Here is a 25533-nt window from a genome sequence, read left to right on the forward strand (position 1 = left end):
TGCAGAATCTGTTTGGGGTTTAGGATCCAACTCCACCCCCTAGACCCATTTTTATTCTGTTCCAGGCTGCACTCTCAGTTAGTTTGAAAAGTTTAGGTCAATCTCAGTTATGTCCTCGCCGTTGCGAGGCCCTATTGACCATGTTTGTTGTTTTGAGTGAGCCTGGGGGCTAGGGATACCCCATTTGTGAGAACAAGCAGCCTGCTTGTCCTCAGAGAAAGCGAATGCTACATACTTGTAGAAGGTGTTCTCTGAGGACAGCAGGCTGATTGTTCTCACCTACCCATCCGCCTCCCCTTTGGAATTGTGTCTTCCCTTCTCTTGTTTTTGCTTGGTAAGGGACTAGCAAACACGAGCGATTTCGGGCGGGAAGACGGCCGCGCATCGCGGGCGCGCACGAGAACTAGCAAACTCTGTTGCTAGGAAGATCTCCGATCGGAGGGGCTGCCGTGGACGTCACCCATTTGTGAGAACAATCAGCCTGTTGTCCTCTGAGAATACCTTCTACAGGTATGTAGCATTCGCTTTAAACATGAATTAGGTTGAAACCTGGGAGCATTTAAAATCTGTGTGTTTTTTTTTTTTTTTTTTTTTTTTGTTCCCCCCCCCCCCCCCCCCAATGCCTAGATCAAAAGAGAAAGATGGTTTGTGGGAACTTGCTCCTTTTGTTTTGTGGAATGCAGTGGTATATTTAAAAAATGCACTTAATATTGTTTATTACTACTATTTAAAGAAATAGATTAATTAATGAGAGCAGAGATACATTCATGCAGAAGTCCAGAGTTAGTGAAAATGTGCCAACATTTTTCAATTCTGTGATCATTTGTTTGTTAGTTTTCAACAGCATTTGCTCAGATATTATCCAAATGCGAACACAATTATAATGTTAGTTAATAAGTTTTGGATGTTACTGAATTCTATTATTCTGTCTCACAGTATTTCCAGTTTTGGCACAGTATAAGTCATCACAAGGACAAAATATAAGAAAACTAATGGACTGTATTAGGGGCTTATAGCCCATTTAGTTATGTTTAAACAAATGAGAGATCTCCATGAAAGAAAATATTTGTTTTTATTATTTTGATTTATAAAATCCAGTTGTCCCTGAAACATGCTCAAAACAGAATAATCCATTTTTACAAAAGAGATGAAGTGAAGATGTGATTCCATGTGCTCCAATAACACCAGGCTTCCCAAGGCAGATTACAACAGCAGTTAAGATGAACCCATCAGTAAACAGGATATCCTCTCTGAAATGTGGCCCTGTATTATTGTATTGTATAGAACAGTGTAGAAAAATGAGCACAAAATACATCTTTTTAGTAGTGCTGGCTCCACCAGCTACAATCATTTTTGAAGCTGTTTTAATGATATTCAGTTTGGATTTCATACTATTTATATCTACTTATGGGACACTTTTAAATTCAAAATTGTCAAACAAGTAAAAATACAAAAATCTTTTGTCTTCCATCTTTCAAGGCACTGCCTATCCAACTGAAACAGCTTTTGACTTTTTACAGATGGACCACACACAGTCAGTCCATTATCTACTATAATAAAACTCACCCTCAACGTTCTGAGGACACTGATGTCAGTGAAGCCAAGCTCTGACTTCCTTCAAAAAGGTTCGAAGGTTCTTGGTGGTGAAGCCACCAAAATCGCTCCGGGCCCCGCCCTCGAGGGCGGAGCAATGGCAGAACAATGAAGGGGTTGGCAGGGAGGGAGGCGGGGGTGGGGGGGTGGGGAAATCGCTCCGGGCCCCGACCTCAAGGGCGGAGCAATGGCAGAGCAACAAAGGGGTTGGCAGGGATGGAGGCGGGGGGGGGGTGGGAAATCGCTCCGGGCCCCGACCTCGAGGGTGGAGCAATGGCAGAACAATGAAGGGGTTGGCAGGGAGGGAGGCAGGGAGGCGGGGGGGGGGTGGGAAATCGCTCCGGGCCCCGCCCTCAAGGGCGGAGCAATGGCAGAGCAACAAAGGGGTTGGCAGGGAGGGAGGCGGCGGGGTGGGAAATCGCTCCGGGCCCCGCCCTCGCGTCTAACGTCATGACATTGGGGGCGGAGCAATGCCAGAACAACGAAGGGGTTGGCCAGGGAGGGAGGGGGGGTGTTGGCGATAAAAACCTTGCTAGCGCCCGTTTCATTTGCTCTGAAACGGGCTTCTTTTACTAGTTTCTAATAATCTTTTACTTTTGCTTTCAATAGCGTATGCTATTGTTTTGGGTGTACTCGTGACTCTGCCTACTGCCAGCAAACTATGCCTACTGGCTTCAACCCATATAATGGACTAGATAGCCTTGTACCGTCTCCTGTTCTCAATCTAACCTCCTTGAAATCCTCAAACAAAATTCAGCCCAGGTCCTGGCAGTCATTGTGGGCCTTGCATGGGTTTCCATGGTAACAGGAAGCCTGTACAAGGACAAAGCAGCTGTAGGGTCTGTCAACACGTGAGGGATAGCATGACCGCTGAATTTTGTTTCTGAAGTTGCTGCTGCTGTGGAGGGACACCATTGATACAGAAGTGATGGTGAATGAGGTTTCTTGAAGGGAAGGGGGGATACAATCCTTCAACACCATCCTGTTTTCTTCCACAATGCCTTTTGGCTACCACTTGATAAATTCAGGTCTGGATTGTTTCCTTTCAGGTTATTTAAAATATAGGCTGATAAGTTTGATGTGGTGAAATGAGAACTGGATTGGCTTCTTAGGGTTGAGGGACAGCTAGTGGCTCTTGCAACTCTTTGTTCAGGTTCATGCTGGCCTATATGGGAACAGGATTGCGTGACCTTTAGCACTGCTGACACATCAAGGCAGTGTCTATCTTGCTTTTAATGGGTCTTTTTCCCTCAGCTGTTCCTCCTCTCCCAATGTTGCTGAGCACTTCTAAATGTTGCCAGTTTGTTCAGCTTTTATAATAAGCAGAGAGAGAGATTCATTTAAAAATAAAATACAATTTCCCCCTCTGGAAGGAAGCTAAGTTTCCATGAAACAGCTGGTTCATTATTGGAGTGCTGCAAGCGTGTGTGCCTATAAATCTTTTCATAGTCGTATGTGTTCCAGTTGGCAAGCCAGGAATCTTTGCTTTGTGTGGGTTTTTTTTTTTCTCCTGTAAGTTCTTTAAATTGCAACTACTCTGTAAAGCAATATACAGACGACCCTCAGGGGGAGGAATGCTGGCTTCGGCCTAACCCCTGGTAAGCCTTTCCTCAGTTGAGAGGTGCCCAGCTCTACCACCGGCTGCCTTTCAGGTGCTGTGGAGGACTTGCAGCTCATCTGCATATCCTTACAGCCTTCTCTGGGGTGACACCCAGGTCCACTCCGATCCACCCAGGGCCTCCGCTCTAGGTGCCCAGCACTCCCACCAGGTGCTGTGGAGGACTTGCAGCCCTTCTGCATTTCCTCACAGCTGTATCCGGGGTGACTCCAGGTCCACCCCGAGCTTCCCAGGGCCCTCGCTCCAAGTGCACAGAGTCTCCAGGTGCTTTTTGGCTAGGATTCCTTTAAACACTATCACTCCCTATGCCTTAGCTGCTGCCTGCTGTCCCTGTCCTAGCCTTCCTGCCTTCCTCCTCTACTCCTATCTCCTTAGCCACTTCACATCTACCCGCATCCACCTTAGCCCCTATATAAGGCCCCTATACACATTCTCTTCATCGCCCTGTCCCTTCCTAACCTCTTCCCCCCTCCCCTTCCACTGTCTACCTCAGGAACTCACTGCCCACCCTTGTCCCCTCCCGTCCTGGGACAGAAAAATATCCAATGTACCTGAATGTAACTCACCTTGAGCTACTACTGAAAAAGGTGTGAGCAAAATCTAAATAAACAAAAATGGTGTGTTTCCTGTGGTAGTCCAGCACACAAAGTGCTACCACAGGAAAATTTACCATGGGATTCACTAATCCATAGTGACTTTAATTTTGCATTGGTTGCAGCCAGAAATAATATATGCTCCATTTGCAGCATCAGGCGTCTTATTTTTTTTTTAAATTTAATTAATAGCAAACTTGAGTGGTGAGGGGAATATTTCCAAACATTTAATCTCTTTAAAAAAAAAAAAAAAAAAAAGCACGTCTCTGGGCCAATCTGTCCCTCTCTCGATCCTCTTTATTTATTTATTTATTTTTTTAATGCAGGTGGTACCATGGACCAACTGCCCATTCCCAATCTTTTCATTAAAAAAAAATTGTTGGCCCCCACTCTTGGCATGTTTGATCTTATTCCTAGGGTCTAGTGGTTAGATGCATGTCTCAATTGCTCTGGCTTTGGCAGCCTTCAGCTGTAGTCTCGTAGTACCAGCACTAAGGGTCAGATGGCCAAATATGAACTTTTTCCAGTCCGTTTCACAAAAAATTTAAATAAAAAATGTTACCCATGTTCATTTGATTTTCAGTGCACAGTACAGGTATACTAACCCAGTAATGGGCTGATGATCAGAAGCAAATGCGGGCGCTAGAGGCTATTAGCGCCATACTAGCACCCACATTTGCTATGCCCCATGATCAGAGCCCCTGAGCGCGTGAAAATATGTGCTCGTGGGCTCTGACCGCAAGTAGCAGGTAAATGCATGGTAAACAGGGCTCTTAGCGCAAGTACCATAAAAATGCATACTAAACATATTCCTCCCCAATGATCATCGGGCAGCATGCTGCATGTAGCAAACCCTACGCCAGCTCGGAGCTGTCGTTAGGGTTTACGAATATTGGGGAGGAATGGAGAGGCCTGTCCAGCATGCATTTGCACGCTAACAGGTCCCCCCCACCCTAAGCTGGTGACATGGGGGCTGGAGGTCCGGCGGACCTCTAGCCCCCAGACCTCCCCCCCGGCACAATTTCACCCCCTTAAAAAATGCCCGGTGGCCCAGAGGCCACAAACTGAAGCACCCCCCCCCCCCCCCCCCAAAACCTGGTGGTCTAGTGGCCCGCCCTTGGTACCTTAATGGTGGAGGAGGGAGTGTAGTAGTACACTCCCTTCTCTTCCAGCGCCGCCTTAATGTGGCGGTAAAGGCCGCCGCTGTTCCAGCTCTATTTTTAGAGCGCTGTTTGGAACAGCGGGGGGGGGGGGGGGGGGGCTTTTGATCATCTGAACATATGTGCTAACACATGCACATCCCCAACCGGAATTGCTCCTTTGATTTCATCCTGCTATCTTAATTCATCTCTGGTATACCCCGTGATGGGCTCTTTGTTATTAGCTAGTTCACTAGGGCATAGACCAGAGGATCTTTTTCACTGATGGTGAGCAGGATGTTGCCAGAGAAATGCACTGAATGAATAGTAACACAATTCATCTTCCTTTGGGCAGCATCTTTCTTCACATTTTGAACTTTTTTTTTTGTCCCCCCCTCCCCCCCCCCCCCCCCCGAGTGCTTGGGGATGGGGAAGGCATAGGCAGTTCCTCAAGACTTTGCTAACAGAGCTCAATAAGGCAAAGCAGAAGTGGCAAAGGTCTGTTTCATCTCGTTTCTGGAACTGCTTGCTGAATAGTGGTGTTCGAGTTCCACAATTGAATCTTTAGTATCGTGGCCATTGTGATGGTTGAAAACTAACTTTAAAGGTTGGAGCAAGGCTGGTGCTAGTTTGCAGTACTGAAAGTCAGCTGGTCCCTTTTGCACTGGCGCTGTCCTTTTTGCTTTGGTCATCGTTTTAGACCTTGTGTGGCTTTACTTTCCTAGTCCAAAAGTGAGTTGTTGGGAAGTATTTTTCTGTTTCCTTCCAGGTATTTTTAAATGCTCAAGTAAATGCTGTGTTGGGAAATGTTAAAATGGCTTCTGTTTAAAAAAAAAAAAAAAAACAAAACCCAGCCCAAAAACCCTCCTCTCTCCACCATTTATATCCACTTCATAGACAGGGTTTGATTTTACAGGCTGATTGTAAATGTATCAAATTTCTTGTTTGGGGTGGGGGATATAAAAACTGACACGACAGCCCAGGAGGTTCTTTTGATGTCTTTGTATGACCTTGCTTCGGCAGCTTTCCAGTCTTCAGTTTACCTTTTGACAGGTATTTGCTTTGGCACAGCTATCTCCTATGCTAACTCATCCCTCCACAGTGTCACCCTACTGTGTTCACTAATGATTTTGGCATTGGTTCTGGCCACTGGCAGCATGTAGAAGGGGGGAGGGGGTAGTAGGAGAAGATACTCAGAATGGCTAATAACTATGAAATAGTACAAAATGTGAGCTAAGTGTAAATAATACCCTAAAGGTGCATTTATGTTAAAACAGTGTTTCAAACACCCTGAGAAGGGGAGAGTAATTAATATACGTTATGAATTTTGCATTTTAATGTAAACCACAGGTCTTTATTTTCCCAACAGTTTAACAACATTTTTTCTAAAACTATTACATTTTATGTTGGATTTAGCATTTTGCATGAACATTGTTTTACTTATTTTCTAGAAAAAATTGCTAAATTTATTTTCCACAAGCTTGCTTTTTTTTTTTTTTTTTAAAAGGGGCATGTATAGTTGAGTACCATCTTATGAATGGTAAAAATTGAGTATGTGGAGGAATTTTCCATACCTTTTTTTTTTTTTTTTCAAGCAGATGATTCAGTTGTTTGTGAGGATCAATATTCTTGTATCCTTTGGGTCTGGTTTGTGAATTAGATTACAGAAAGACTTTTTTGTTCACTCTGGTGGTACGCCAACGCCCTCCCCCTCCCTCCTAGGTTCTTGATAAGGGCTTGTGTTGAAAGCAGACAATTTCCCTGACCATAGCAGAGGGAGGAGCTGGTTCTTGTTTAGCATGGAGCTGATAAAATTAAATAAAAAAAAAAAAAAAGAGAAATATTTTGAAAGTGGCTACGATACTGGTGTTATCAAAAGTAATCAAAATGGTTTGCAGTGTATAAATTTTGGAATTGGACAGATCTCTTTTCAGAATGAGTCACAAAGAGTTTTGTGTGGTTCCTGACAGCTCATGCACTTCTTTGGCTTTGGATCCCTGTTTTTTTGCTGTAATGAGTGCTGCAGCCTGTCAGGAATCCAGTTTGTCAGAGAAAGGGGGTTTCCTGTCCTCTTTGCCAAGTGTATAAGGAGGGGGGGAGGGAGGTTTATTTTTCACCAAGCAGTTTTCTTTTCCTTTGGGTTTCCAGTTCAAATGAAACCAAGGCTACGATTTGGCACTTTGGGCCTGGATTCACAGCTACTCCTGGACTTTTGTCCTTGTCCATCTTAGTTTAGTTAAGGCCTGGCACCCCACTTCCCCAACCATGTGCCACAAGTATCACTTCAGAGCCCTCACGAACCCATAGAGCAGAAGACTTAGGCTCCACAGGGCCTCAAATTCAAATCCTGGCACGAGATATTTGGCTGGCCCTCTGGAGTGCATTTCCATTTGAGTACTTTGCTATTGCTGTTATAAGACACTAGTTTGAGCAGCTCCCTTTAAGTGCTAGAAATAGAGATATAATGAATGAGGGAGGAGCTAACCGTCTTGTAAGGCATAGTTCAGTTCAGTGATCTCTATCTCCACCTGCTGATAGGTGGACATAACTGCAGCAGATGAATCCAGAAACTAAGGACTTATGTCCACCTTTCAGCAGGTGGAGGTAGAGATCACTGAACTAAGCCTTACAAGACGGTCAGCTCCTCCCTCATTCATTATATCTCTATTTCTAGCAGCTGGTGGTCACTTCTTTTCAGCTCCTGGATTCTTCATCATGGGGTGCTCCTGGCCTGGCTTTGCTGTTTCAGTTGAGCCTGGGGGTGATTGGCTGAGCAGAGCCATCTTTGGGAGTATATCTGGTGGGCCCAGTTCCCTACTCCACCCCATGTTCCTCTTCACCCAGTGCCCATTGCCTGTTTTGTGCCTGGACCCTTCCACGCATATTTGTTTAAAATAGTAAAGGATCCTAAAAAAACAAACAGAGCAATTGAAGCAGGTTGGCACCTTGTTGGGGGCAGCTGAGCCTGGGAGGATGGCTTAGGAGTCTTCCCTTGAGCAGGATCCGTATCTGGGACAGAGACCTGGGACTATGCACTGGGGGGGGGGGGGGAAGGGGCAAGGGGAGCCTGGATCTTTCAGGGGCACTGGCCGCCGTAGACCCCACACAGAAGTGATGGGTGGGGGTCGTTGAGGCCCCATCCCCCATTCGCTTGGAGGCCCTGTTGGGGGGGGGGGGGGGGGCATTCCTGTGTCCTTATTGGATGGATGAGTTGGAGAAGAGCGAGCTGGTTTTAGAGGAGCCAGATGACCTGTCCTCAGTCTGTATTTTTTGTCCCGGAGGAGTTACCTTCCCTGATTTCTAAGGCTGTCAATATTGTGGATCCGGAGGCCCAGGTTTCCTTGCTAATGAACCTGAAGATGGCTAATAAGACCTCTAGGGCCTTTCCTGTTCATTCAAGAAAGCTTACTATGGATCAGTGGACCACTCTGAATGCAGGACCACTCTGAATGCAGGGCTCAAGTTCCTTGCCTAGGAAAAGGATCTCACTCTGAAGGCGATATTTCTGGTGGCTGTGGCGCTGGCTTGGAGGGTCTCAGAATTGCAGACCTTATTATGTTGGGAGCCTTTTCTTCGGTTCCTGGAATCGAGGGTTATGGTATGGATGGTGCCATCCTTTTTGCCAAAGGTTGGCTCGGTGTTTCATGTCAATCAGCCTATCTTTTTGTCTTCCTTTTGGGAGGAGGACCACCCAGTGGACTTTGGGGTCCTGCGGTTTTTGGATGATCGCAGAACTCTGCTTTGCTACCTTCGGCTGACCAATGATTTCCGGTAGTTGGATCATCTTTTTGTGCTTCTGTCGGGGCCTAATAGTGGCAACGTTATGTCAAAGGCCACAATTGCAAGGTGGTTTCAGGATGCGATTGCCTTGGTATATCTTCTGGTGGGGCGTAGTTCTTCAGTGTCACTATGGATGCATTCTGCATTGGTGACTTCCTGGGTGGCGGTCCGGGCTTTCTTCCAGAAGAGATCTGTAGGGTGGCTACTTGGGCATCCCTGCATACCTTCTCTAGGTTTTACTGTTTGGGCATGGCAGCACGGTTGGATGCCAGTTTTGGGGTGGCTGTCCAGCTTCCCTCCCTCGTTAGGACCTGCTGTCATATGTCCCATTAGTTTCTGGATTCATCTACTGCTATGCTAAGGAAAGTAAAATTGTCTTACCTGATTTTCTGTCCTTTAGTACAGCAGATGAATCCTGGATGCCACCCTGGTACTGCCTTTTTTTTTTTTTTTTTTGCTTCTTGGGTATCTTCTAGATAGTACAAACATTTTGGTGTACTGGATTCGGTATATCTGTGAGGAAGGTTGCCAGGGTTACATGGTCCTTTCTTCTGCTTTGGTATGAGACATACTGACCGAGGGAGGAGCTGACCATCTTATAAGGCTAAGTTCAGTTCATTGATCTCTTATCTCCACCTACTGGTAGGTGGACATAGCCCATCAGTTTCTGGATTCATCTGCTTCATTAAAGGAAAGAAAATTATCAGGTGAGACACAATTTTACCATATTTCAGAAAGCACAAAAATTATGGCACTCGCCATGAAATTACTAAGTAGTCCATTTGAAACAAATTGGAGAAGGTATAATTAAGCTCTGGAGTGTGTTGCTAAAGGGTGCAGTAAAAGCTGTTGGTGTAGATGGACTTTAAAAGACTCAAGCAAGTTCCTGGAAGAAAAGTTTTTAAGGTGGACTTGGGGAAATCCACTGCTTTTTGTGAGGCTAAGCAGTATGGAATCTCTACCTTTTGGGATCTTGCCAAGTACAAGTGGTCTGGATCGGCCACTAGTGAGAGCAGGATACTAGGATTTATGGAACTTTAGTCTAACCGAGTATGGCAAATTAGACATTACGCGGGATACCACAGAAATTAGACGTTATGGTCATGCAGTGTTAAGAGAACAGCACTTTGCCGCTTAAATTTTTTTTTTCTCTCTTATATGGCACCTTGCAGATTTGACAGTGTAGCTTTGCTTTTCCTTTACCCTACTAGAATTTCATGTCTCATCAGAGTTTTATGCCGGCTGGAGTGTTCACAAATGCCATGTAGATCCTGCCTTGCAAGCGATAACGACTACCATAATATGCTGACTGTGTAAAAATCTCCACTGCACAGAACAGCAAAAGTTTTGGTTTCCTTGTTAAAACAGGTTTTGTCAGGACATCTTTAATCAATCCCATCCCTAGAGATAATATTTTTAGAAGTGTGGAATTTTTTTTTCTTTGGGAGGGAGGAAGGTGCCTGTATAATGAACTAATGAGATGCCGTGAGAGTTAATTAGGATGTCTACAAAAGAGGATTTTTTTGCTGCACATATATTAACTCAGGGGCTCACGCATGTCTCTCTCCTCTGTCTTTTTTTTTTTTTTTTTTTTGTACAGGTTTCTCAAACAACAGATGGTCTGGATGCTGACCTCTGGAAAGATGGCTTATTTAAATCTAAGGTTACTAGATACCTTTGTTTCACCAGATCATTTTCAAAAGAAAACGTAAGTCTAGTTTTTTTTTTTTTAATATATATATATTTTTCTTTGGAATACAAAAAGTCTTGAGAAGCATGTTTCTTTTTACTTGCTGCTCTATTGTTTATAAAAATTTTCAGTCTCACTGATTTTTTGATGGTTTAACACAGTTTGTTATAGGGCATTAGATTCATCAGCTGCTGTAAAACCTTGTGTGCCCACCTCCCCTGCACTCGAATACAGCTGTGGCTACTGAAATAACTTTTTAGTGTACAGTTGCGAACAGCTCTGCCAAAAATCACTGACATTCTGTGGTCACGTCTAGATCTAGAGGTAGTATTTCCACAGAAAAGCAGTTGTGTAATTGAAAGAAGTGTGGGGAGAGGTTAGACGAGTATATGCATACAAGAGGCAGGATGTGTTTTCAGTGGGTATCAGACATGTTTAAAAAATAATTCCATTTGAAAATCATCTGTTGTCTACTTAACTGCAAATTCAGTGAAGGTGAGGTTGGAAGGTTTTGGGAGAACAGAAAAGGGAGAGTAAAAATAAAAACCTGAATGTGTAGGCTTAATATCCCACTACTGACACCAACAGGCACAATGTGGAACAGTTTTTCTATAAGGTGTACTGCACCCAGAAATAGTTTCCAGTATTAGGTAAAAATTAGTCTGAGAGTAAAAGCAATAGAAAAGTCTTCATGGATCAGAAATTTGTAATACTTGAAGTTATTAAACTGTTTTCCGCCTCTCTCTCTAGTGACTAGGGAATCTCTCGGTAGCCCTTTAGTGGCACATGAATGAACTTGCTTACATAGAACTGGAAAGACGAACGTCTGTCTGAAAGCTCAGATGTAGGAAAGGAGTGAAATTTCAGGAGTCCTTGTTTTTTCCTGTAAGAAATGCATTCTTGCTCCAGCAGCTGTTGAAATCCTTGTTTATAATAAGTATTGGCAAAAGAAAAAAGAAAAAAGTCATTTGAGCAAGAATTGCCTGTGTTTGTTTAACAAAGGTGATAGAAGTAGAGCATGACTTCCATATAAGCCAAAGGTGTTTACATTCATTTTTCAGTGTAGACACTGAAGCTTGTGCCATAAAGAGGTTATTTAAGTTTTAGTAAATGTTAAAAAAAATACCACCCTCCCCATCCCCCCCCCCCCAAAAGCAAACAAACAAACAAACAAAAAAAAAAACAGATATATTGAAGTGCTTCTGTTTCGGGTGTCTGGAGTATTATACACTGGCCATGTTTTGTTTATGTTGGCTATGTTTATTTTATTTAGATTTAAATTAGATACCTTTTTTTTCCATTTTTTGCTCAAGGTGTGTTACATTCAGGTACATGGCTCTCACAGTCTTGAGTTTGTACCTGAGGCAATGGAGAGCTAAAAGCCTTTTACAAAGGCACGCTAGCGTTTTTAGTGCGCTCTAAAAATAAGCATGCGCTAAATGCATGGGCGTCTCTAGCATTTAGCGTGCGCTAAAATCTCTACCACACCTTTCTAAAAGACCCCCTAAGTGGCTTACCCAAGATCACAAGTCGCTGCAGTAGGATTTGAACAAGGCTTCCCTGTTTTTCAGCCCACTACTCTACTCTGTTTGGATGCCCTTTTATTGCTGAGTAAGGCATACGGAAAAAAGTACTGTTATTTATTTTCCTTTTTATGAACGAGTTTCTCAGTGGTCCACAAAATCTCCTCAATATATTCACTGTCAAAAATTCCATGGGAAAGGCAGAAAGTGTTGAAATTCATCATACAATTCCAGCTTGCAAGCAGTTTTCAAACTGTTCTCCTGCAGGGGACAATTTTGAGCATTTCTATCTCTTTTTTATAACATTAAAAGAAAAACCCTCCTCCCCATCAAATTTTATGGCAGAGGATATAAACTGTAGTTGTACCTCCTTCAAAACAGCCCCTTAGAAAATTCTAAAGACGATCGATATTCTCTCCATGTTATAATGGTTAAATACTAACGTAACTGTCAACCAAAATGTAAATTGTAAGCCACTTTGAACCGAAACTTGGTAACAGTGGAATACAAGAGTGCCTGTATAAATAAATAAATATAGAAGTACATTCTACACCCAACAAATATCCTTGCTGGGGAACAATATGAAAATTGTTTGTTCCTTTTTTGAATCATTTTGACTGAGCAGTAAAAGAGCTGCAGCATGAGGCCACTGCGCTCTTCCTGGTACAGGAGGGTGTTGCCATGCTACAGAAGAGAGCGCCAGATTTGATTTACAGAAGTTCATAAGTATTGCCACACTGGGACACTTCAAAGGACCATCAAGCCCAGCATCCTGTTTCCGACAGTGGCCAATCCAAGTCGCAAATACCTGGCAAGATCCCCAAAAAGTTAAATACATTTTATGTTGCTTATCCCAGAAATATGCAGTGGATTTTCACCAAGTCATCTTAATAATGGTTGATGGACTTTTCCTTTAGGAAGCCGGGCAAACCTTTTTTAAACCCTGCTAAGCTAACCACCTTTACCACATTCTCTGGCAACGAATTCCAGAGTTTAATTACACGTTGAGTGAAGAAACATTTTCTCCAATTTGTTTTAAATTTACTACTTTGTAGTTCATTGCCCTAGTTCTAGTATTTTTGGAAAGAGTAAACGAGTCATGTCTATTTGTTCCACTCCACACATTATTTTATAGACCTCTATCATATCTCCCCTCAGCCGTCTTTTCTCCAAGCTGAAGAGCCCTATCTGCTTCAGCCTTTCCTCATAGGGAAGTCGTCCCATCCCCATTATCATTTTCATCGTCCTTCTCTGTTCTTTTTCTAATTCCACTACATCTTTTTTTGAGATGTGGTAAACAGAATTGAACACAATTTTCGAGGTGCAGTCGCACCATGGACCGATACAAAGGCATTATAATGTCTTCACTTTTGTTTTCCATTCCTTTCCTAATACCTAATGTTCTATTTGTTTTCTTAGCCGCCGCAGCACACTGAGCAGAGGGTTTGATGTATTAACTTCTTGTTCCACCATTTGAAAATCAAAGTGGATTACAATAGAAACTCTGTAAAAGAAGCGTTTAATAATATAAACAATTAAAATACCACTCATAATACATAAGTCTTGAAATAGTCTTAAGATGCTTTCTAAATCAAATAGTTTCTTCTCTTAGTGTTCCTTGGGCCTTTCCTGGTTTCTGGTTAGACTCGTCATACCCTACTTTTCAATGAGGACCCTTCGTTCATCACAGCAGTTTCTTCTGTCTCTTCATTCTATTACATTCACTTAGACACCATCAGGACCCTCCTACTTCAATATGGTTATACTTGTTCCCACCCTCTGGTATAGTCGTCTCCTCTATCTCGGGCTTGAAATTTCTTTTGATAAATTTTAAACTTATATCCCAGCTAAAAACACTTTATTTTTTATTTGGACCAGTGACGCAGATGTGCAAAAGTTGTAACCCCTGCTTAGATTTTGCATGTACGGACAGTATAACAAATAATTTGAACTTTCTTAGGGCCTCTTTTTTACTAAACCGCGTGAGCAGTTTCTGCGTGGCAAATGTGACGCAGTCCATTCAAACTGAATGGGCTGCGGTGGATTTGCTTCACTGGGAACTGCTAGCGTAGTTTTGTAAAAGAAGACCATTTGTGTCAGCTCCACAGTTTTACACAAACAAGTATTATCCGTTCCTACCAGCAGGTGGAGGTACAGAAATTTGAATTCTGCCAGTGGCATCACCAGCATAAGCTGAGGTGCTCCCTGGAACAATCCAGTATTTTTCTCCAACTTCAGTAAGTGGTAGGTTAAGCTGATGGTACTTCGTGGTCCCTGGCCTTGCTCTCCACTCTTTTGGCTGTGGCCACACAGCGTGGTCAAGTCCAGTGGCTGCTCCCAGGGTTCCAGTATCAGAACAGTATCTGGTCAAGCATGGAGTGAAAATTCAGACACTTAGGCAGGCACTGATTTTATTTATTTATTTATTTGTTGCATTTGTATCCCACATTTTCCCACCTATTTGCAGGCTCAATGTGGCGTACAATATTCCGCCCTGGTTATTGCCATAGCAGAGTGAAGATGCAATTAATAATTACAGAAGAATATATGTAACAAATGAGATAAAGCATTAGTTATAACGGGATCAATAATAAAATGACAGTTAAAGTTGTAATGCACTAGTTTCAAAGCACATAGTGAAAATGAGCCTCATGGTCACTTAACTCTCCTAGGTCTTTCTAGTCCCCAGACTCCTCTTTTTTTTTTCCTTTTAAATGTGTTTGAGCTGGTTGGACTTGGTTGTGGTCACAGATGCAGTTCCTACTGGCTGCCTGGCCCTCCTTGTTCAGATCGAGGAGACATCTGCAATATTCTCTCCTTTTTCTTTTGCGTGATCAGTGGCTTCCTGCTGCACTAGAATTTTTCCAAGCACTGTGGGTCAGTGGCTTGCTCTGCCAAAGGTCCTTTCCTTAGCGTCCCTCCGGACCGGACCAGGATTGGACTGATGGGTTGTGCTCGCCTACCAGCAGGTGGAGACTGAGAAAAAACTCTGACTCTAGAGAGCCAATAGGAGCCCTGGCCATGTGACCTTAGCCTCAGTATTTTCTCAGTCTCCCAGCAGGTAGGAAGTGAGCCCATTAGTCTCTCTCCTTTTCTCTTTAGATATTACAGATATTTGTGATAATTCTTCTGTGCCTGGAATCTTATTTAGAGGCTTGACAGGGTTTCCTTTCTCTTCTTTCTTTGACAGCCTCGGGGGTGTTAAACTCGAGTGTCTCGAGTCCACCCCCCTTCCTCCCCATCTCCCTGGCTTAGCAGGGAAGGGCCGTCCCTTTCTCTGGAAAGGTGTACCGTCTTTGGGAGAGGCAGCCACTTTTAACAGGTAGCTGCTTTAAAAGAATTAAATCAAATAAAAGTAAATTCAAAGAAGCAGCCTTTCTTTCCCCAGACTTCTAACGAGCAGGCAGCTCCAGTGTTTTTAATATGATTGAGGGGTTATAAAAAAAAAAAAAAAAAAAACAAACAGAAGAAAATAATTCAGTATCTGTGACTTTAAACAGCGATTTTTCTCGTCAGATTTAATTTCCTCCATTTTCTTGCGTTTTGGCGGCGGCAGTTTAAACAAATGAACAAAAAAAAAAAAAAAAGAAAGGTGCGAACCGCGTAAGCGCGGCCACCTGTTTTTTCCGATATGGCTTAAAAGTTCAAACAGCTGCTGTCGGTCAGCGTCGCGCAGTTCACGCAGCCGGAACGTGTAAATTTTGCTCTCCCTTCAAGGTTTCTTCGGGTCCGGTGCTGCCTCCAGTTTTTTCGGGGCCTTTTTCGCCGGCTGTTGTTTCTTCGCCGTTCCACTGGGCTCCGCTTGTTCGGAGGTGTCGGGCGCGCTGTCGACGATCGCCACAGGGCCAGTGGAGTGAACGGCGGCCATTTTGTTTCTCCCTCCATCTTATCAGTCGGGGATCTCTCTGCTGAAGGTAAGGCTGCAGTTCATAGAGCAGTTCGGCTCCAAGATGTGTACACTTTTGTATGTGCTGAACAGCGTATTCTAAAAGGCTCTTCACATCAGCAGGCAATATTTGGTTGAAAGGGGGCTCCTTTCATATATGGATATATAACAAGCTTTTCTTCTTTTAAATTTCTATGTATCACGGGGCTGTTAACACTAGTTTTTTCTGGTGCTCAGTCATTTTTCATTGCCTGGTGGAAAATCTACATCTTATCATAATATCATAATTCATTTCAAGCATTTTCCTCAATAGCTGTAGTATTATACAGTGTTTTAAGAACTTTAGAAACTTTCTCTATAGGCATAGAGTAAATTTCTGTCTTTCTCATTCCCTGGTGAATAGAACTACATTGTCTAAGAGTCAATTGATTGGTACTTTGCAATTCTGACCATAATATCTTAGTTCCTTTCAAGCATTTTACTCCATGCGTATGATGTTATATAGTGTTTTAAGAACTTAACAGACACTCTCAATGGCTGTAGTGTTATACAGTGTTTTCTTTTTCCGACTTTAAGAAGCCTTCTCTAGTGGCATACAGTATATTGTTCAGATGCCATGGGGATATATCAGCTCTTTCATATTCTCTGAGGGACAGTCCTGTCTACCAAGCTCCCAGTCACTCAGCTGCCTTAGCAGGCATGCTTTATTCATGTCTTCCCTTCTTTTCCAACTGCCTTGAAGCCTCTCATTTTTCATTTTAGCTTTCTTCTGGTTTTTACAGGACATATGGAGGCATATTTTCAAAGCACTTTGGGAGGCTAAGTTCCATAGGTTTCTATGGAACTTTGGGAGGCTAAGTGCTTTGAAAATGAGCCTGATGGTCACTTAGAGAATAAAGTCATCCTTTCACTTAAAGATAGTGGACGGTCCTCAAACCATCTACTCGTGTTTGTCTCTACTCTATCAGTTCAGCATTGGCAGATTATAAACATCCTGGTTTGGTCCAGTATGCCTATACATACCATCTGCTATCTCTTCCTCTTCCTTAGAGACCTGATGTTATATCAAGCTTTCTTGAATTCAGATACAGTCTTGTCTACACTGCCTTCACCAAGTGGCTGTGGCACAACTTCACTTTTTTCGTTACAGGTAATTTCCAAGTTTGTCCTTTTTCATTTTCATTCTATGCGCCTTCACTCCAGAGTGTTCTTTCAATTGGAAGGGGATTCACTCACTTCCTGTGTATTTATACCATAGGTACATAAGTATGGTTATGCTGGGTAAGGCCTAAAGTCCATCAAGTCCAGCATTCATATCTAATGGGCATAGGTACATAAGTTTTGCCATTCTGGGGAAGCTCAAATGTCCACCTTTCTACAGCCAGAACAGCATTAAAGAAAAGAAAAAAAAAAAAAAAAAAAAAAAAAAAAACCCTCTCACGAGAGTATCGAACAGAAATCTCTGCTCCAAAAGCAAGGCTTTGCAGTAATTCTGCAAACTAACTCATACAATATTTGCCATGGCTGTTCACCACTAGAAACACCGGGGACCCTGGGCCTAGGTTCGGTGTTTTAACCTGAAACAAGCTCAACATTCATATCTATTGGGTGTGAGTCTGGTACTACTACTACTACTTAACATTTCTAGAGCGCTACTAGGGTTACGCAGCGCTGTACAAATTAACAAAGAAGGACGTTCCCTGCTCAAAGGAGCTTACAATCTACATCTCAGTGAGGGAGGACGCATGACCGTGGTACGTGGATTAGTGGTATGTGGATTAGGGAGATCCAAGAAATTACAGGCCGGTGAATCAGACGTTCATACTGGGACAATTTTTTTCTGTCTGGAGCGTACTACCATAGCTGGTGGACTCCTATATTCAGAACTTTCTATATTCAGAACTTACCCAACTATGGAACGCCATAGAGATAGGGTTGGAGTTTGTAGCCCTATTTAACTGGTGTCCTTGGTCACCCTTCCTCTTCTCCTCAGGATCCAGAGAATGGCTAGTTTTTTGCTTATGCATTAACCGGTCATTTTCAGCAGTACTCTCTCTTCCGTTCTTTTATAGATCTAAGAGGATGTTCATTGCGCTCTTAGGGTCATTTCATTCTTACCTAGACGACTGCCTAATTGGAGAAAGTCTTATCAGCAGAGTTCTCAGGTCACGCACCGGGTGTTGCATTTCTTACAGTCTCTAGGTTGGGTGGTGATTGTAGCCAGGCCTCTCATTTGATCTCTCATCAGATATCTCTGATTTTCTCTTTGTTTAGTCAGGTTGGCGCACAGTCTTTTGTCTCCTCTGCAAACATCCCAGTTTATATTTTTCTTGGTGACCTTGGGCCTTTGGCCATTTCCTCGCTCTATTCTGCAGAATGCAATTTTACTTTCTAATGCCCAAGAAGGAATTTTCCTTCATCCTATTGCGAATCTCAGGGTCATCAATCGCACTATTTAAGTGTCATCTAGTTATCTCAAGAACCTTAGTTCTGTCATTGGGATGCTTCGTGCAGTACACTTTTTGGCAGAAGTTTGTTTGTATATATTTTTTTTTTTCTGGGGGACCTCAGCAATTCGTTTTACCTTCGGGTGAATTTTGTTTTCCCTACTGACAAACAAGGCGGAGAGAGCTATGTTGGTCCTTGCCATGGCAATGGGTTATGTCATCCGCCAAGGAGGAGTTAAGAGTATACTCTTGAGTTTGTACTCATTTTTTCTTAGTTGTGTCACCCTGCATTTAGGTGAATGGACTCTCATTTTTTCAGTCTTACTTCCTCACTGCGACACTTCAGGGCTATCTCTTTTTGCCTTCAGGCTCACAAACATTTCTTGCTTCTTCCGTTCAGCAACAGTCTTGACGGAGACAGGGACAGATGCCAATGTCCAGCAGGGGTTTTTCAGCCTTCTTTATGCGTTTCTTCCATCATCTCACTAGGTGTTTACGCAGAACCAAGGCACCCTTCTACATCCGGACCCCCAGTCACTCAAACTTATGGCGTGGTTACTGGGTCTGCAACATCTTTGATATTTTCGCAGGAAGTACTTCAAGTTTTAATTGCTTCCAGACAGAAATCTACATTAAAGTCCTATGAATCAAAGTGGCGACGGTTCACTCTGTGGTACTCCTCTCACCACTTCATTCCACAAACAGTATCCATTTTGCATGTTTTGGAATATCTTCTGCATCTTGTGAAATCTTGTCTGTCTTACTCATCCATTAGAGTTCATTTGGCAGCTCTATCAGTGATGCATGATACTGTTGACAACCGCACGCTTATGCAGCATCCACTGTCAAAGCGGTTTCTTAAAGGAGTCCTGAACCTGTACCTCCCGCTTCGTCCACCAGCTAGGTGAACTAGGTGAACAGACTCTTAAAGTTCTGTTTTCTAGTAGCCATAACTTTTTCTATAAAGTTTTCCTCTTCAAGCAGTGTTTCCCAGTAGCCATTGCAGCAAGTAGATCTATGTGTGGAATACTTCTACGGTTGGTAACTTCTTTTCGGTCTGCTGTAGTTTAAAGTTTTCACCTTTCCCAATCGGTTTTTTCTTATTGGTTTTGTCCTTCTAGCCAGTAGGCGTAAAAGTTTTTCATTGTTTCTAACCCGCTATATCGCGAAGGATCAAGGAAATGAGAATGTCTATTTCTCTTCTCGCTGAGAGGGCAGTTCCACAGCGTATTACAACATATTCCACAACTTCAGAAGCGGGCTCTATTCTTACTATGGCGATTTTTGGTGCTCTCGGTGCACATTGGTAAGTTGGCAACTTAGTCCTAGTTTCATTTTATTTTGCTCATTGGGACACACTACATGTTAGTTGTCGCCAGGTGGCCTATGCAGCATGAACATTTCTCTGCAGTTTTCATAGTGTCCCTCCCTTCAGATTACTGCTTTGGTACTTCCCATCAGTCCAATCCTGGTCCGGTCCGGAGGGACGCTAAGGAAGGAGAAATTAGATCTTACCTGCTAATTTGCTTTCCTTTAGTCCCTCCGGACCGGACCAGGCCCCTCCCATGTTCTCTCTACTCTTTAGCTTCTTTTATTAAGTAGGAAGTGTATTCAGTAGGAAGTGTATTCATTCCTTTACGATTCGTGGAACAATACTATATATATACAGAACTTTACGTGGTCTATACCACTTCTCTGGTGGTTGCTGGTGAGCTCAATTGCTGGAATCTATCTATAAAACCTTAAATACGCCATACCACTTCTCTGGTGAGAGTTGTGGCTGAGCTCAGTTGCTGGAATATCTATAAAACCTTAAATATGATTTACCACTTTTCTGGTGAGAGTTGCTGGTAAGCTCAGTTGATGGAATATATATAAAATCTTAAGTGGGCCATACCACTTCTCTGGTGAGAGTTGCTGGTGAGCTATAAGACAAGTGAGCCATACCACTTCTCTGGTGAGAGTTGCGGGTGAGCTATATTATACGTGAGCCATACCACTTCTCTGGGGAGAGTTGCTGGTGAGCTATATTACATGTGAGCCATATCGCTTCTCTGGTGAGAGTTGCTGGTGAGCTATAGTACAAGTGAGCCATACCACTTCTCTAGTGAGAGTTGCTGGTGAGCTGTAATACATATCGGGCCATACCACTTCTCTGGTGAGAGTTGCTGGTGAGCTCTGATACTTGGCATTGCCGAGTGCTTTGTGGCTGCTAGGATTCCATACGGCACAGAAGGTCTTTCTTTCTTTCCTGCTTTGTTATTCAAATACTGAGGCTAAGGTCACATGGCCAGGGCTCCTATTGGCTCTCTAGAGTCAGAGTTTTTTCTCAGTCTCCACCTGCTGGTAGGCGAGCACAAACCATCAGTCCAATCCTGGTCCGGTCCGGAGGGATTAAAGGAAAGCAAATTAGCAGGTAAGATCTAATTTCTCCTTTCCCCTTGCCCAATGGTACTGTGGCTGGGGAACCAAAGACAGATTACAGTGGGTTGTGGTTTTATACCAGTCCAAGTTTCCTTTAAAAATGAGTCTCCTCCTACCATTACCACACTGGTCAGGAGAGCCCTCTCCTTGTTCTAGAAATTGCAGGGTACAAACAGGTCATAGTACAAAACTTGACTACAGCCATTAGATATTTCTGTAATCTAGCTAAAACAGAACCGTATAGCTCTGTGAGGTGTATGGAGCTCTGTATTGGTACACTTGAGTGGTCTCTGCTCTGTACAGTTTCCAATCTAATCAAGACAAATAATTGAGTAGAATCATGGAAATTTTTTTTAAAAACATCTCATTAGATGTGATTGTTTAAAGCAGAAACCATTGCATGGAAATGTGTGTAGGAAAAACAGGAAGTAGGGTGGATGAGTACGAGGGCATCCCTAGAAACGTGTTCCCAGCTCCTCTTTCAATTGAGGTCCATATAACTTTAACCCACAGGGAACTTGGCAGTAAGTAGAGAAACTTCTGTATATGTTTTTGCCCCACTTAGCCTGTTAAAGCTTTGATCTGAGAGCTGCCCCATTAGATAACTGCAGCACTGGACAGATATTAATATGGGGATGTGTGCACAAGTCAGAAATTTTCAAATCATTTGGCTTTTTCCCCCTGATTTTTGGGTGTGTTTCAATTTCTTTCACATACTTATTTTACTTACCATTATTGACGTGCACCAGTCAATTTAACGTGCGTTAGAAGTTTTACTGCATTCTGAACTGATTTGACACATACTAACCACCAAACTAAGGCACACTAACAAATCAAACGGGCACTAACGAATGCACATTCCTGGTTCTACTTCATGTTGGCATGCAGCTTATAGTCTAGGTATGAGATAGGACAAATGGGAGGTCTTAGAAAACGGGTTAAAATGAGCAAGCTGTCATCAGAGGGTGTTGGTTTGAAATGTAAAATGCTTCGGCTTCTAAACACCCAAAGGTTTATGGAGATGGCCAATTCCATGAATTTCACTTGGGTTATGCTTTAGGTCTGGTTTGCTTTCAGAATGATTTATTTATTTTTAAGCAGGAGAATGCAGTAGTGTGAAGGTAGCTCAGTTGTGTATATATGTTGATTTATCGTGTAGAATGAAGATGTGACTTATTTAGATGCAAAGTCCCATTTTTTTTTTCTGTCTGCCTTATGTTCAGAGCCATTTAGGTAATGTGCTAGTCGATATGAAGTTAATTGATATAAAGGACACATTACCAGTGGGTTTCATTCCAATTCAAGAAACTGTGGATACACGTAAGTAGCACACAGAATATGTATATGCTTTTGCTTTTCAATATGTGTGTAAATCTATAGAAAGAGAGACATACGTGTGTGTGTGTGTGCATAAGAAGTTTACAGGAAGAGGAAATCCATGTATTCTTTCATACAACTCTGGAATAAACTTCCTTTGACCCTTCTTTTAGAACCTTCTTGTGTGAAGTTTATGGTGGTTGATTCCTGCTTTTCAGTTCTAGGATTGATGGTGCAGGGACATTGTTTTTGCTTTTCTTACTTTCTGTCCTGTTATTGTATTTGTGTTTCTGCTTTAATGCTATTTTAATATATTTTCTCCGAGGACAAGCAGGCTGCTTGTTCTCACTGATGGGTGACGTCCACGGCAGCCCCCTCCAATCGGAATCTTCACTAGCAAAGGCCTTTGCTAGCCCTCACGTGCCCATGCGCACCGCGCATGCGCAACAGTCTTCCCGCCCGAACTGGCTCGTGTTCGTCAGTCTTCTTTTGCCCGCGCTCGGGACGGTCGTGTTTTGCGCCGTTTCGTGCCCCTCAAGTTGACCTCGCGCGTCTTCGTGATTTTCGCTTTAAAAAAAAAAAAAGAGACCGATCAGGTCTTTACCCCTTTCCCGTGTTTCCAGCTTTTTCCCCGCGTAAGTTTCCTTTCGCTTTTGGGACCGGCCTATTTGGCCTCGGTACGGGTTTTTTTCTCCCTTCCTTTTGGTGCCTTTCGTCATCATCGCGAATTTTGATTTCGCCGGCGTGATTTTTCCGCCCATGTCATCGAAGTCTTCCAGTGGCTTCAAGAAGTGCACCCAGTGCTCACTGATAGGCACTCTTCGTGTCTTCAGTGTCTGGGAACTGGGCACCGCCCGCAGGCCTGTAGTCTTTGTGCTCTTTTGAAAAAGAGGACTCAGGTAGCGAGATTGGCCCAGTGGAACGTGTTGTTCCCGGGCTCTTCGACAACAGCATGGGACTCGTCGAGTGCATCGACGGCGACAGCATCGAAGTCTTCGACCTCTGCATCGTCGGTACCGAGACATCGGAAGGCTGCGTCGACGTCGGTGGTACCGGGACCTCCGCTATTGCTGATGTCGTCGGATGGTGGTGCTTCGTCTGGAGTGCAGGTGAGGGCTGTCCATTCCCCTGCTGGTGGCGGTGAGCCTTCGGGTGGGTCTCCTCCTGCCCTGAGGGCTCCTGCGGTACAACCCCCCCCCCGAGATCAACCTTCTTCGGCCTTGGCCCCGAGGAAGCGACGGTTGGATTCTACGTCCTCCTCGTCGGTACTGGGAAGCTCCGGTGACATGCTTCGCTTGAAGTCGAAGAAGCATCGACACCGGTCTCCTTCCCGTCTCGGTACCGAGAGCTCTGGGTCGCCGAGGGAGTCGGCACCCAGTAGGCATCGGCACTGGGAGGACCGCTCACCCTCGATTCAGGAGGTGTCGATGCGCTCCCCCTTGGACAGCCCGGAACCGCCTCGACGCCTGCATCGGCTTCTCAGTCTTTCTCCACAGCTGCTCTGCACGAGAGTCTCCGGGCCGTTCTTCCAGAGATTCTGGGAGAGCTGTTGCGCCCTTCTCCTCCAGTACCGGGGGTGCTTGCGCCACCGGTACCATCGGGTGAGGCGACGGCTGGCCCTTTGCCCGAGGTGAGGTCTCCAAGCGGTACCGGCTACGGCCGCCTCCCAGGCAGACTCCCCGACGACGTCGGCGGCGGAGGGAGCTTCGCCGGTGCTGGCGAGGGAGTCCACCTCTCGACGCTCCTACCGTGGCCGTGTTTCCACGGAGTGGAGTCGGGCACGGCTTCAGATGCAGGTTCGTGAACTTGTCTGATACCGATGGTGAGGCCTCGTGGAAGGAGGAGGAGGACATCAGATATTTCTCTGACGAGGAGTCTGATGGCCTTCCTTCTGACCCCACTCCCTCCCCTGAAAGGCAGCTTTCTCCTCCCGAGAGTCTGTCTTTCGTGTCCTCCTCATCGGTACCGGGAAGCTCCGGTGACATGCTTCATTTGAAAAAGTCAAAGAAGCATCGACACCGGTCTCCTTCCTGCGTCGGTACTGAGAGCTCTGGGTCGCCGAGGGAGTCGGCACCCAGTAGGCATCGGCACCGGGAGGACCGCTCACCCTTTGTTCAGGAGGTGTCGATGCGCTCCACCTTGGACAGCCCGGAACAGCCTCCACGCCCGGAACAGACTCTGACTTCGACACCTGCATCGGCTTCCATGTCTTTCTCCACAGCCGCCTTGCACGAGAGTCTCCGGGCCGTTCTCCCAGAGATCCTGGGAGAGCTGTTGCGCCCTTCCCCTCCGGTACCAGGGGTGCTTGCGCCACCGGTACCGTCGAGTGAGGCGCCGGCTGGCCCCTTGCCCGGGATGAGGTCTCCGACATTGGTGCCGCTTGCGGTACAGACTGCGGTCGCCTCCCAGGAAGGCTCCCCGACGATGTCGGCGGAGGGAGCTTCGCCGGTACGGGCGAGGGAGTCTACCTCTCGACGCTCACACCTTGGCCGTGTTTCCACGGAGTCGAGCCGGGCACGGCTTCAGACACAGGTTCATGAACTTGTGTCTGATACCGATGGTGAGGCCTCGTGGGAGGAGGAGGAGGACATCAGATATTTCTCTGAAGAGGAGTCTGATGGCCTTCCTTCTGATCCCACACTCTCTCCTGAAAGGCAGCTTTCTCCTCCCGAGAGTCTGTCTTTTGCGGCCTTTGTCCGGGAGATGTCTACGGCCATCCCCTTCCCGGTGGTTGTGGAGGACGAGCCTAGGGCTGAAATGTTTGAGCTCCTGGACTATTCTTCTCCACCTAAGGAAGCATCCACAGTACCCATGCATCATGTCCTAAAAAAGACATTGCTGGCAAACTGGACCAAGCCTCTAAGTAATCCCCACATTCCCAAGAAGATCGAGTCCCAGTACCGGATCCATGGGGACCCAGAGCTGATGCGCACTCAGTTGCCTCACGACTCTGGAGTTGTGGATTTGGCCCTTAAGAAGGCTAAGAGTTCTAGGGAGCATGCTTCGGCGCCCCCGGGCAAAGACTCTAGAACCTTAGACTCCTTTGGGAGGAAGGCCTACCATTCCTCTATGCTCGTGGCCAAAATTCAGTCTTACCAGCTCTACACGAGCATACACATGCGGAACAATGTGCGGCAGTTGGCGGGCTTGGTGGACAAGCTCCCTCCTGAGCAAGCCAAGCCATTTCAGGAGGTGGTCAGGCAGCCGAAGGCGTGCAGAAAATTCCTGGCCAGAGGGGTATATGATACCTTTGATGTTGCGTCCAGGGCCGCTGCTCAAGGTGTGGTGATGCGCAGACTCTCATGGCTGCGTGCCTCCGACCTGGAGAATAGGATCCAGCAGCGGATTGCGGACTCCCCTTGCCGAGCGGACAACATTTTTGGAGAAAAGTTCGAACAGGTGGTAGAACAGCTCCACCAGCGGGATAACGCTTTCGACAAATTCTCCCGCCGGCAGCCTTCAGCATCTACCTCATCAGGTAGACGTTTTTATGGGGGAAGGAGGGCTGTTCCCTACTCTTCTG

General features: G+C 44.8%; 1 protein-coding gene across 4 annotated transcripts in view; it reads left to right on the forward strand.

Annotated features, from left to right (window-relative positions):
- The window catches only part of MVB12B (multivesicular body subunit 12B), a 313178-nt gene that overhangs the window by 66635 nt on the left and 221010 nt on the right, over window positions 1-25533 (forward strand). For all 4 annotated transcript variants that reach the window (XM_030207471.1, XM_030207469.1, XM_030207472.1 and 1 more), the window contains exons 3-4: window positions 10324-10431; window positions 21917-22013. In XM_030207471.1, coding sequence (XP_030063331.1) covers window positions 10324-10431; window positions 21917-22013 — 205 coding nt within the window. The remainder of the gene's footprint in view (window positions 1-10323; window positions 10432-21916; window positions 22014-25533) is intronic.

The sequence above is a fragment of the Microcaecilia unicolor genome, chromosome 6 (genome assembly GCF_901765095.1).
Source record: "Microcaecilia unicolor chromosome 6, aMicUni1.1, whole genome shotgun sequence".
NCBI lineage: Eukaryota > Metazoa > Chordata > Amphibia > Gymnophiona > Siphonopidae > Microcaecilia > Microcaecilia unicolor.